General features: G+C 45.5%; 1 protein-coding gene across 8 annotated transcripts in view; it reads left to right on the forward strand.

Annotated features, from left to right (window-relative positions):
• Positions 1–282: 282 nt before the first annotated feature.
• The window catches only part of LOC125460314 (GATA-binding factor 2-like), a 32,186-nt gene continuing 18,626 nt past the window's right edge, over positions 283–13,842 (forward strand). The window contains exons 1-6 of one of the 8 annotated variants that reach the window (XM_059649720.1): positions 283–514; positions 6,821–7,054; positions 7,914–8,131; positions 11,649–11,719; positions 11,858–12,280; positions 12,930–13,556. In XM_059649720.1, coding sequence (XP_059505703.1) covers positions 12,046–12,280; positions 12,930–13,556 — 862 coding nt within the window. In that variant the 5' untranslated portion in view covers positions 283–514; positions 6,821–7,054; positions 7,914–8,131; positions 11,649–11,719; positions 11,858–12,045. Of the gene's footprint in view, positions 515–1,338; positions 1,423–1,529; positions 1,571–5,940; positions 7,055–7,913; positions 8,132–10,842; positions 11,720–11,857; positions 12,281–12,929; positions 13,557–13,842 lie in introns of those variants that run through there. The other 7 variants (XM_048547659.2, XM_048547661.2, XM_048547662.2 and 4 more) reach the window with 7 other exon arrangements.

The following is a 13,842-nucleotide window of genomic DNA, read 5'->3' on the forward strand; positions in this document are numbered from 1 at the left end:
ATGAGTTTTATTGGCAATTTCGCTCCCTGATCTGTGATTAATATTTATTTTCTGATGCTGGCTCATTCAGATGTTAATGCCGTTAATATTTTTTTAAATCGCATTTTGCGCCGTGGCTTCCTCTTACCCACCACCACCCAGGCCCCCTCCCCCACCCCACCCCACCCCACACACGAACACACCTCCCTGCAGTTTGGGGGCCGCCCCTCCCGTCTGAAATGTTTAATTTCGATTTATTTGAGCGAAATTCTGAAGAAGATCTATTTAAGCTTAACTTCGATATCGGTAGGTTAATGAGATGTTCAGGGCGGGCGGTGTGGTTCATCCAGGTCACTGGCGGTACTGCCTCGCTTCATTTTGTCAGCTCTAAATACGACTCTCGGAGCCGACTGCGTCCTTACAACATGTGGGTTTTTATTTTCAAATCTTAATATTTATTTAAATTAAGCCGCATCTTGGCCGCATGAGCTTCAGTAAACACAGCATAATGTGTATGATATGATAAACGAAGAAGGTGAGTATATGTTTAATTTACGGTATATTTATGTATTTCACTTGTTACCTTCCGTGCTCTGCAAGAGATTATGATCGCAAGTCCAGCACATGGAACTGTGTTGACGGCGATGTTTACAAAGCTTTTCATTATTTCATATGTATTGTACAGAGTTATATACCGTACAATCGGTATATGATTTGAAATAATATATAAATATTGAGTACGACTACTCTTGTACCAGTCTGTGTGTAGAGGACTCTGTGGAGGACGCTGTGTTCCAAACCAACGATATAATCGGAGCTATATTCTACAATCGAGTGTGTTTATGTATCTCTCACATATAGTTCCGATTATTTTGATTTATTGGGGGAGGCAATGACCTAGTGGTGTTATCACTGGGTAGTTTATTCAGAGACCCAGATAATGTTCTGGGAACGTGAGCTCGAATCCCGCCACGACAGATTAAATTTAAGAAAAAAAATGGAATTAAAAGTGTAATGATGACCGTGAGTCGATTGTGGGAAAAAACCCAACAGTCCTTCAGGGAAGGAAACTGCGATCCTTACCTGGTCTGGCCTACATATGACTCCAGACTCACATGCGATGTGGTTGGCTTTTAACTGCCCCCTGGCCAATTAGGGATGGGCATTAAATGCAGCCTGGTCAGTGGCACCCTCATTCCGTCAATGATACTTTTTAAAAAACATCAATAAAGAATTGTTTAGACTGTTTTGCGCCCATGCTGTTTATATTAAACTGTGTTTACCAGAAGGTTAAGAGTCACACGACGCCAGGTTATAGTCAGGTTTATTTGAAATCACAAGCTTTCCAAGCGCTGCTCCTTCGTCAGGTGAAGTCTCTTCTGTTTTTGTCCATCCCAGTCTAACACCGGCATCGCCACATCATGGCTCCCAGCATGCTTGAAGGTGAGTGAATGTTTAATATACGGTGTATTTCTCCATGTTTGATTCACGTGTCACCTGACGAAGGGTTTACGCCCCAAAAGCTTGCGATGTCAAATAGACCCGTTGGACTATCACCTGGTGTCGTGCGGCTTCTGACTTTTGCCGGCAGGTTGGTAGCAATGTGCGCGTCTGTACAGAGCTGTGTACGGGGCTATATAGCAGGCTGTGTGCACTAGGCTGTGTAATGGGCTGTGTCCCATACCCTGTGTACTTGACCCGGTGTATACCTGGTTTTGTACAAAGTTGTACAATGCCCTGGCTGCGCACAGTTTCAGCTTATTCGCTGTTTAGTTTACAATACAACTGAACCGAAAGCTTTCCCGGGTGAATTGGCGGACGGTTCCGCTGCTACTTCTTCTGTTTCCCGTCACCCGAAATTTGAAAAAAAAAGTCAAATGACTTAGAGATTGGCAAGAGACGAACAAAAGCTGCAAGCGGAGAGAGAGGATGAGCAGGGGGGCTTGTCCCCAATGTCATGGTGCAGTGTCAATAGTGGTAGAGTTCAAACTCGCTCGGTTTCTGTGTGTCTGCCTTTGAAAACAAAATCGTATCTTTGTATTAGGAGCTGAGAGACGAGGAGGTGGGGGTGGGGGGGCGGGGTGGAGGGGTGGGGACGGGGGGACGCACGAATCTGGAATTGTTGCCAGGTTTTTTCCCCTGACGCCTTGGCATCTCCCCGAGTCTGTGTGTGTTCAGGCGGCCCGTCCTTTCAATGCTAACACTTCCTTCGGCGGCCCGAGTTGATGGTGAAGGTTCGCTTTGGGCTGGACAGCTGCAAATGGACCGACCAAAGAACAAGGCCAGAGCTCTGCAATAGAAGGAGGAGGCAGGAGGGGACAGGGGTGTCAGAAACTATCCAGGGGTGATAATTACTGACATTAAGTGGGTGGGATTGAAAAACGAACGCCAGTTACCGAAACCCCGCGGAGGGCGATTAAATTGATATTAAACAGAATGAACATTACACTGTTGTACAGAACGACCAGCATCTCAAGAAATCAAATACAACATAATCGGGCGCTGCAATGAAACTGGGCAATAATCCGTACACTTATTTACCTTTTGACATAATTTTAACAAAACTCAGATTGGGAGTAATAAATTAGCGATAAACAGCTAGAAACGGAAAGTGCAATGAAAAGTGCCACATACCTCAGTGAGACTGACCCAACCTCAGCTGAAGCGAGTTCATTCGCATTATTGTGGTTTAAAAGGAGAGAAACTAGGAAAATAGACTGAATACGTGTTTTTGTATGTTGGTGAATATTCAGCTTCTACCACTTTGACTATAAATAAGAGGAAAGAATGCTGGTTATTTGGAGAGATAGAACGATCGGTGAATAGGGAAATAGGCAGCCACTCGTTTGAGCCCAGCAGTGTTCAATAATTTTATGTCCACTTTGTGTAGGGTCTTACATTATTTTAATCGACTGGAGTTGGAGAATTTTCAAACACAGAAAATGCTGGAGAAACTCAGCAGGTCTGGCAGCGTTTGCGGAGACAGAGAAACAGAGTTAACGCTTGTAGTGCAGTGACTCTTCAGAATGATCAGCATTGTACATTAAATGTCCCTCATTTCATGGTTAAATGAGGCGGCGATATACGAAGTTGTTCGGTCTGTCAAAATTCCTAATGCGTTTGTAACGCGTTACAACAAATGTTATATGTGATTTTTTTGTAAAAAAAAAATCAAATCTCAAGATCTGACCTACGGAGAGAATTAAGGGTTCAACCTAAGATCGTCCGATTGAATAATAAATTAAAATGTAAATTCACAACAGCAAAATGCTTGAAGGAAATGATATTTTTTTTAAAGGGCCAAGAAAAGGAGAGTCTCTATCCGTGTCAACCACTTCCTTTGGTCCAACGAGTAAAGAATAAATTTCTGTATTTATATCTAAAAACGGCAATAGTGAACCACATGAAAATGCATTTTCTTCTCTTCCTGGCTCTGGGATTGTAGCGTTCTGCACCTGCTCTGTAGCTGCATCCCGCCGTCCAGTCCCGTGCCTCAGCTTTACACAGCTTTGCATTTTCAATAAACATTTCTTTTTTTTCTTTCAAGCGGCTGAAAATGAGGAATCTTTTGTTGCAATCTGACTCCGGGATTTTTTTTAAAGACAACAATTGTAGTACAATGTCAGCTCACTGGCGACTGGCAAACCCTAAAACAAAAGGAACTGACAGGCAAGAATAGAAAAAAGCAGGTTCCCTTTATTTTAAGCAATGAGATGTCGCTTGCTGCCCGGTGTCAGAATATGGATATCTTTGTAATAGCTTCCAGCCCTGATCCTTTTTATTCAAGAGAAGGCGAGAGATTTAAACAGCTTAAAGGTGCGGGGGGAGAGAGCGACCCGGGGTCTGAACCACCCCGCAATCAAAATAATCGCCTCAACAGCCAATGCATCTGAAACTACAAGCCTAACTCTAATTCCGGGCTTTGTAATATTTAATATCGCTCTCAAAACATAAATGTAACATTTAACCGGGGCGCCGTGTGACTGGGAAATGTCTGGATGGAGAGCGAGGCGGAACAGCATTCATTCACCTCCCTCTCCCTCCTCGGTTAGCATCTCCACACCACCACCCACTCCCCAAACGCACCCACCTCCTCACCCAACATACACACAGGGGTAAGTTTAAGGAAATGTATCAGAGCCGTCTTTAGAAACAAAAACAGCTTAGATATGGGTGAACTGTTTAGGAGTTAGAGCGGCGGGAAATGAGATAACTCCATTCTGGATGATTTGGGAGAATTTCTATTGAATTCATCGAGACGAGGTTACTTTTCATCCGGAACAAGGATCGAACCATCCTCAGAGGGGAAATCCCTTCCTCCATCACACCACCACCCCCCTCAGCCGTCTCACCGCCACGTCCACCCACCGTGCTTTCTAACTCTCCTGTTATTTCATTGAGCAAGTGAAATCTAACCTTGCCGTTATAAAATTACAATTCTCCTTCGTCCCGTTTGTTTTTGGTGGGGGTGGGGTTCACTGTAAAACGGGTGTACAGTCGACACTAGTGATACGTCGTAGGGATAGAATAAGAGAACGAACGTTGAGAAAACGGTTTAAAATTGAATTCAATAAATTGCAGTGTGGCATCAGTTAAAAGGTGTTTATATTCCAGTGAATACACTGCATTTCAGTCCGAGTCGAGAGAGAGACAGGTGTAGTATAAACATTCACAAGGACTGCAGTTGGTTTTAAAACGTGTAATTATTTCATACACCACGAAATGTCACTGGAAGCAATAGTTTTAGAGGGTTTTTTTGTGGAAACATTCGATTGGGAGACCTTCTCTCTAACCCACCCCCCCTCCCTCTCTGACTTAAGTTTTCATCGGCCAGCAGTAAAGCGTTGATCCCATCCCCTCCCCTCCGCCCAAATTAGTATTGTGGTTTGTTTTCACCTAATTAATGGCAGGTCTATGCGGTGATAAAGGAATCATCAATCGGCTCATATTCGAAACTAGTGAGAACCGACCGCAATGACCGGCAATGTACCTTTGTGTGAGAGATTTACAAATTCACTGAAGGAAGCAGGGAAGCGGTGTGTGTGTGTGTGTGTGTGTGTGTGTGTGTGGGGGGGGGGGGGGGGGGGGCGAGGGGGGAGGGGAAGTGTGGGTGAGGGAGCAGTTAAATTATGAGATACACTTATCCCGGGCCTTACAAAAACACATTATTATAATAATCACAATTAGTATTCTTTCATACAAATAGCTAATCTATCTCTGCGTCTCTGCATCTTTTCATGCCTCTGAGATTTGTTATTCCCCAAAGTGTTACAATAATGTAGATTTGTATGCGTGACTGTGTACATACATGTGTATGTTACTGTGTTTGATGGTATACATGTGTGACTGTGTGAATTCATGTGCATATGGATTGTATGGCGCCATGTGTAACTGTCTTATCTTGTGTGACTGTGGGATTGTGTACAGCTGCATGCGTGGTTGTGTATGACTTTGTAACTGTGTTACTCTGTCTGTGACTGTGTGAAATTACTTCCGTGCAAACCTGTAAATTAAAACTTGGCTTTACAGTTTGTTGAAAAGGAGACGAAAGTTAATTCGTCGTTCCCCATCAGCAATATTCAGACGGTGTTTGATTGTACTGCCGGATGTACTCGTGTGTATCTCTGTGACTGCGTGTCATTGTGTATAACTGCGTATTTGTGTAGCTGTGTTTAACTCTATAACAGGGTTAATATGAGCGCCACTGTGTGCTTGTTTGTGGGTGATTGTGTTAGGTTATATCTGTATGTGTGACTCTATGACTGTGGGTCTGTGTGATTGTCGCTGTGTAGATACTAGAAACATGAAGACTGAAAGTTTATACCGTGGAGCTCTGAGGGACATTAAAATAACTTACTCGACAAAAGTATTTTATATGGACCTGATATTCGATCCCGCCACTTTCCTGTAGAATCGCGTCTGGGATGACGACTGCGTGTATGTCAGGCATCCTACACTGTATTGCATGTACTGTGTGTGCTGAAGGCTTTGCACTGTGAACACACAGTGTGTGTCTGTGAGGGGGTGTCTGTGTGTGTATGAGTGTGTGTCTGTGTAAGAGTGTGTGTGCGTGACAGAGACAGTGTGTCTATGTATGTAAATGTGTGTGTTTGTGTGTCTGTGTGTGAATGTGTGTGCCTGTGAGTGTTTGTAAGTGTGTATGTCTATCTGTGTAAGTGGGTGTGTGCGTGTCTGTGTGTGTAAAGTGAGTGTGTTTGTATGTGTATGTAAGTGAATGTGTGTATATGTGCGTGTGTGTAAGTGAGTGTGTGTGTGAGTGAAAGAGTGTGTGTGTGAATGAGTGTGAGTGTAAGTGAGTGCGTGAGTGTGAGTGAGTCTGTGTGAGTGTAAGTGAGTGTGTTAAATGAGTGTGTGTGAGTGAGAGTGTGTGTGTTTGTGTGTGTGTGAATGAGTGAGTGTGAGTGTAAATGAGTGTGTGTGTAAATGAGTGTGTGAGTGAGAGTGTGTGTAAATGAGTGAGTGTGAGTGTGTGAGTGAGTCTGTGTGAGTGTAAGTGAGTGAGTGTGTAAATGCGTGTGTGTGTGAATGTGTGAGAGTGTCTGTGTGTGTGTGAATGTGAGAGTGTGTGAGTGTAAATGAGTGTGTGTGTGAATGTAAGTGTGTATGAGTGGAAGTGAGTGTGTGAGTGTAAATGAGCGTGTGTACGTGTGTAAGTGAGTGTGTGTGTGTGCGTGCAGCAAGTTTGTTGCTGAGCATGAAGCCTTCGCACAGCAGGGGCAGCCTGCGTCATATGAACGGATTGGGGCATTGTAAATACTGAGCCTGTTAGACTGTGTTACAGGAGCTGCATGCGGGCCTCACCTGAATGTTTGTGTTCCAGTGTAACCCGGAAGAGCTGGTGCTGAGCACAGCGGTACGTGTCTGAATTTTTGGTTCACCTGAATCCTCCGCTCATTGGCCAGCGCTGGGGCCGGGATCATTAAACCCTCAAAGACCAACAGCCAGCGCCCGGGAGGAGCGCTGCATTTAGGGCAGCTCGCCTGGGAGAGAGAGAGAGAGAGGGAGCGAGGCATCGCCTATCAGCCCCCGCGCCTCACCGCCTCCAGCAAGAAAGGTCAGTCACTCATTTCAAACCATTTTATCTCTCACGCTTGAGAAGGCTCACAAGTTAAAATGCTGCTGCTCCGGAGGGGAGAGTGGCTAGATTTAAATTCACCTTCGCAGCTATCATCCAGGTTCCGGCTCGATGCTGCGCTGAAGGTTAACATTTTACGGCGATAATAACGCTCGGGGTTAACTATCGCACGAATTGCACCTTCGCTCGGAACCTGACTGACCGGAGAATATTGTAGGGGTTCCAGATTTTCCCAATTAAATAGTTTCTGAAGTACCCCCAACCAGTAACAGAACCGATCCGACTGTACTGAGGCTTTTAGAGTCGAAATCTGAACGCACTGTGCATTAAACATCGATTTAAAACAACATAAATAACACCAAACTAGTGCTAACCTTTTCTGTTCTCAAAGACAGGGAGGTAATATGGTCCAGATTGATAATGTCTTCTACAATTTAAATCACCGCCTTCGGTATTAATACAAACCGCCGTCATTAATAAAATACATGGAAATTATTAATTAGGATGGTTTCAGAGTTTACGGACGAGTGTGGAGTTTGGAATATGAGGCTGAGGTCTACTTCGAGTATTTTTTAAAAGTTATAACAAATATTGTTTCAGAGGTGCCGTACAGACACCTGCCTGTTTTTCAGGCGAGTTTTGTTTTGTGTGTGTCCGTCTCTCTCCTTGCGAAAGAATTCCGTCGATTTTCCGTATTCTTTGAAGCGGCACACAACCGAAAAAGTGACAGCGACATTAATCCGAGTTGATTTGTTCAATATTCCCCGTAACCCGCCAGATTAAAGTCGTGTGGCAAATTACCCGCAGCGTGCTTATTTTCCCCTGCAAATGTTTGCAGCGTGAAATCGCAGTTGCCACGAATTTTGCGAGCGGCGAAAGGAAAACTGGACCGTGTAAAAAGATGGAACCTGGCTAATCCGGTTTAACGGTCCGCTCACTCCCGGGATGAAGGGATTGAAGCATTCCGGTTGCGGGTTAACCCGGGCGGGAGATCGGCGCTATGGAATAGTTACACATATGGCCGAGTGGGTTAACTGGAGCACCGTTCCGGGAGAGGTGCGTGTATATCTGGAGAGGGTTGTGAACAGACGGACAAAAGAGACGCCCCCCCACCCTTTCTCTCTCACCCACACACACTCACACACTCACACCCACACACACTCACACACACACACACTCACACACACACACACACACACTCACACACACACACACTCACACACACACACACACACCCACACACACACACTCACACACTCACACCCACACACACTCACACACTCACACAGACAAATTCTGAAGGTAAGAGCGAGATCATTAAGTATCACTCAATCCACCGGTGATCCACTTCCTAACCCATTTTCCAACTTATCCCAGTCCCTTCTCAAACAGCATCTTCAATTCTGTCCTCTCATTTTTAATGAAAAAAATTACATCCAGTCTGTACAACAATCGTCTTTGTGAACAGATTCTGAGCAATTCTAGCATTTTAAAAAATTTAATTTTGAGTAAATTGAAATAGTTTGTTTTAGTAAAACGGTATTAATTCACTTCGGGACAATTGACAGGCTTAAAGTTGGGAATGTGGGGTTGAAGAACCGGGGAACGTAACACGGCTACAAAAGCCGAGATTTAAATGAATTTATCACAGTCCTGCTGCTAGTGTTAGCGGTGAGTGTATTTTGTCTTCCGTCTTTAGTTTTATTTTATATTTTTAAGAAGCGACAGCGGGTTCCTTTAGAGTTCAATGATCAGGACGCGCGGAATCCCCGTTCAGTGAGACTCAGCTATTCCGAAATGTTCGATGCTCTCTCTCTTCAGCATCTCACTGCACCCAGCGGCGTTGTCAGAAACCTCCCGAAATCCACACCGAACATAAGTAAATAAAAACTGTATTTGTCTTCAGTCAGATCAATGTAGAAATAGAGAATAACAACGCACAGAGGGAACCGGAAGAGTTGGTTGAATTGTTAGTTTAATTTAAATGTTTGAGACCCCAAATCACCCTGTTTCCCCTCCACTCGGAGATCCAGAATTTGCCTCCTGGATGGAGAGAGCTCGGGGCCACTTGCAAATGATTCTGTCTCTTGTCAGCTCTCAAGTTTGGATTGTATCAGCCTTTCGATTTTTGCTTCTAGTCTTAATTTTAGTATTGAGTGAAAAAGAGCGGACCGGGAGGTGCTGATGGGGTGAAATACGGTAGAGCAGAGCAAAACGCCAGCTGGCCCATCGAATCAGTGCTGGCCCTTTTGAAAGAGATGCACAGTTCATTCCCAATCTTTGCTTGTTACTGGACAGCCTTCTTCCCTGTCAGAAATGGATCAAATTGTTTAACATTATTTTGGACATTCTTGGTTCAGAGTGCCCTGGATCCCTGCAGTTGTTTCTGTTTAAATAATCTTCATGTTCCATCTGTTTCTTTTGCTGACCACCTTAAACCAGCCTCTCTTCCCGGACACTGACCCTCCGCTCTATGGGAACATTTCCTGTTTCATCTTCCCTTCCACCTAACCTGAAACACTCAGTTGGACCCACTGAGGCTTAGAGAAGGGGTTGGGGATAAAATTAGTTACCTCGTTTATAAGCTGACTCCTTTCTACAGGACGTCATGGTCAATTGAACCGAAAGGGCCAGAGTATAATTTTACACATACTTTACTGGAGTCCCTCGTTTAGCGGATAGAGCGGGCACTTTATTGCTAATTACACGTGGATATAAAATGCCTACCTCTCCCCCAAATAAACATGAAATGGTTACGGATCTAATATTGGTTCCAGCTAGCTTAGTGTTGGCGAAGGGAATTTCTGCATCGGAGAGAAATCGTTGATGTTTCGCACAGTCCAGCAGAGAGCAAACTGCCCGGATTTGGGTTAAACAAGTCTGCAACCCTGTTGAAAATGATACTCGGCGCACATCAGGGAATAAGATGCAACTAGATGTGGGGGAACTAAAGAACAATAAACAAAAACTGTTGAAAGAAATTTAGCATCCGTGGAGAGAGAGAAACAGAAAGTTTCGCGTCCTGTGACCCTTCTCCAGAAATTTCTGTTTTTGTTTCAGATTTCCAGCATCCGCGGCTCTTTAGATTTTTTTTCCGGGGGTGGGAAATTAATTTGCAGTTTGAAAAGGATAGCCGGTTCCTCACTCCCCCCCCCCCCACCTCGCTCCGATGGCTATCAGCCGCCTCTCCGTTTCCCCACTTTCAAACCCTTCAGAAACCAAGTTGAGACCCTGATGTTCAGATTCGATAGACAGCGCAACGGTTATTGAACGGTTGGCTTTTCGTGACTTAAGTCAGCAAAACTGGGTGTTGGAAACGTCAGCTCGCTACCTCCAGAATTCCAATTCTGCCTCACAATTGTATATGTGCCGTTTTCAACACCCCAGACCCGTGTGGAAATGATTTAACAATGCAGGAGGGGCAACGTAGCAGGGTAAGGGTTTTTTGTCTGAGCAAGGAGAATGAAAGCATTTTCACAAGAGAGCCATTCTGAAGTTTTTAATGCCACTGGTTAATGCAGAACTGTTCTGTCGTTTCAAAAGGAAACTGTGCCCGAAACACAAACATTCACATACCTTCCCAAAAAATAGCTTTCTGTTGAAGGGCAGGGGGAGAGATTGAAGTTGGGGTTATGTGTGTGTGTGGGGGGGGGGGGCGGGGGGGAGGGTTAAACAGAGAAAATTTTCATTTCCTGGTTAAATTTTTGCAAGATTGGTGACGTCAGACCCGCGGCGTCAGAGTGGCGGGGTATGTGATCTGTAGCTCGTATCAAACGGAGTCCCCCCCATTACCCAATTACACACCGCCTTAACCCCCCAACCCCTGGCAAATCTAATGCAAAAAGACTAACAGGGCGAGAGAGGGAGACCGAAACCTCGGGGGCACTGGTGTCCTGACTCCGTCTCAAAGTGCGTAGTTTATGTGGTTTGTTGACAAAGCTAATTCAATCGAACCTGTAAGAAAGAATTACAATGACACCCCCCCCCCGCCGCCTTCGTGTCTAAATCTGCCAAAGACACATTTACAGTGAAAGGACCCTGTACTCGAATAAAGTTACAAACAATTGTAGGTTATTGTATTAAACAAAACCCTTTTTAGTTCATTCTTCAAAGCTGTCTCTTCTTAAGACGTTGATAAATCGAACGATTCAGTTACCTGGTTTATCAGAGTCATGCGGTTGTAGTTTGACTTTTTTTCATGGCAGCGGTGAAGATTTGTTTAATTTTAAAGTTGTAAACATACAGATTATTTTATATATTCTCGTGTGTGTGTGTTTGTCTCTCTCTCTCTCTTTCCCTTTCTCTCTGTGAGCCAATGAGGTTTTGAGTTAGCGGCCCGTCAGTTGGCCCTCTGTCATTGGCTGCCCGTCGTTATTATTGACGGGTGGTTCACACTATGTTTACGGACCAGACTGGGCTGCTTGGCGCCAGTGTGAGGAATGGAATGGTTTCAGGAACACAAAAAACCACTGATGCTTTGTATTTTACCAGCCTTTCGTCCAGCGCCCCTTAATACACTCTGTCTCTCCCTCTCCCTCCCTCCCTCTCTCTCTATCCCCAAATCCGACTACAGCTGCACGAGAGTAGACAGCGGGAGAGCTGTTTCGTTAGCATTCCGGACTTGTTAAACTTTCCAAAACTTGTGTGAGTATTTATCAACGCATTTTCTTCAAATTATGCAACAGTGCATTTGTTTATCCGCCTCTCTCTCTCTCTGTTATAGTTTAGCTGTTTTTGAACTAACCGATCTGTCTCTGTCTCCCTCTCGGTTTTGTTTTGCAGGTGTGCGCTGCTCTGTTTGTGAGGCACCGAATCCACTCGGCCTGGCCAAGGCGAGACTTTCAGTTTTGCTTTAACATTTTTTAAAAAAAAAGAAGTTCCCTCCCCTCCTCTCTCCCTCCTCCCCCCGCCTCAAAAAAGGAATAAGTCAAACAGAGAGAGAGAGAGAGTGACCCAGTTTGGAAAAGGCTATGGAAGTTGCTGCGGAACAGCCTCGTTGGGTGAGCCATCATGCCGTCCTGAACGGCCAGCACCCGGAAACTCACCCGAACATTTCTCACAACTACATGGAGCCCAGTCAGCTGCTGCCCCCGGATGAGGTCGATGTGTTTTTTAACCATCTCGACGGTCAGGGGGGCCCGGTCTCGCCTTATTACAGCAACTCTCCGCACGCCCGTGCCACCGTCTCCTACCGACAGGCCCACGGTGAGGGACATTATATTCAACAGCCCCCCCCTCCAGCTAACAGTTCCTTCTTACACACACACACACACACACACACACACAAATACAACATCCTAACCCCCTCCCCACCAATAAAACACCCCGGGAATTCTGCCTTTGATTTCGATTCGGGGAGAGTTAATTCCTTGTTAAGTTTCACTGTTCCGAACTGGTCATTGATAAAGGCAGAAGGAGGGGACGAGTTTCTGGGTGTTTTTTTGTTTTAAATCCTCCCCGGGTTTCGCAAAATTGTTGAAGAGGTGGGCGGGGGGGAGGGGGGGGTTGGTGTAGCGGTGGAGGTAGGAGAGGAGGAGAGAGAGAGAGAGAGAGCGGGCGAACGAAACCGTCTACTTCCCGGATATGAAATCAAAAAAAATGAGATATCATTAGATTTTCTCAGGTTGTGAAAAACAATCTTTCGGTTTGAAGGTGAGAGAGGAGTGTGGGGGTGGCTCTAGACTGGCTCCTGCCCTCACTCTCTTTCTCCTCGGAGTTTAGGAGGTTGTTTAGAAGTTTTTGGGGTCACTTTTTCGACGTGTTTGGAATGTGAGAATGTTGCCTGCGTGAATTTACTGAGCCAAAAGAAAAACACGAACTAACGACGGGGAAATGTCTCACAAATTGTTTTCAGCTCGTCTGACGGGCGGCCAGGTCTGCCGACCCCACCTCCTGCACAGTCCCGGGCTATCGTGGCTGGACAGCGGTAAAGCGCTGGTAACTGCTCACCATCACCACCATAACAGCACGGCGTGGACCGTCAGCCCGTTCAGCAAGGGAGCACTGCACCCGGGCGCCCCGAGTAGCATCACCGTGTACCCGGGCAGCGGCTCCGCACCGTCCCTGTCCCAGGCGGCGGCGGCAGCGGCGGCGGCGGCGGCGGCAGCGGCGGCTCACTCCAGTCCCCATCATCTCTTCAGCTTCCCACCCACCCCGCCCAAGGACGTCTCCCCGGATCTGGGCGCTCACAGCTCGGTGTCCCCTTCCAGCTCAGCGGCGGCAGCAGCAGGTCGGCAAGATGATAAGGGATCCATTAAGTATCATGTGTCTATGGCTGAGGGTATGAAACTGGAATGTTCTAGAACTTCTATGCCATCGCTTGGAGCGAGTACTGCATCCACTCACCATCCTCTCCCCACCTACCCTGCCTATGTGCACGGTACCCACGATTACGGCAGTAGCCTGTTCCACTCCAGCGGTCTCCTAGCCGGCGCCTCTAATTTCACACCTAAATCCAGGAGCAAAACACGGTTATGTGCCGGTAAGCAAGTACATCTTCAAAATGGACAGCGACATTAAAATAAGAATAATAATTCTATCTTAAAATAAACTTCGTTTAAATATCTTTGACCCGCTGTCACGGTTTAATCTTTACGATATATACATATATATTTAAAATAAAACATTTTGAATTTAATAGATAAAATTAGACGACTTCAGCTTAAATTTTCCACTCGGTTTGTCTTCGCGGAGAGTTTATAATTAGCTTACACTATCAGAAACTCAACACAACTGGAATAGATTTAAAATAAACAGAGGTCCACATT

The sequence above is a fragment of the Stegostoma tigrinum genome, chromosome 11 (assembly GCF_030684315.1).
Source record: "Stegostoma tigrinum isolate sSteTig4 chromosome 11, sSteTig4.hap1, whole genome shotgun sequence".
Classification (NCBI taxonomy): domain Eukaryota; kingdom Metazoa; phylum Chordata; class Chondrichthyes; order Orectolobiformes; family Stegostomatidae; genus Stegostoma; species Stegostoma tigrinum.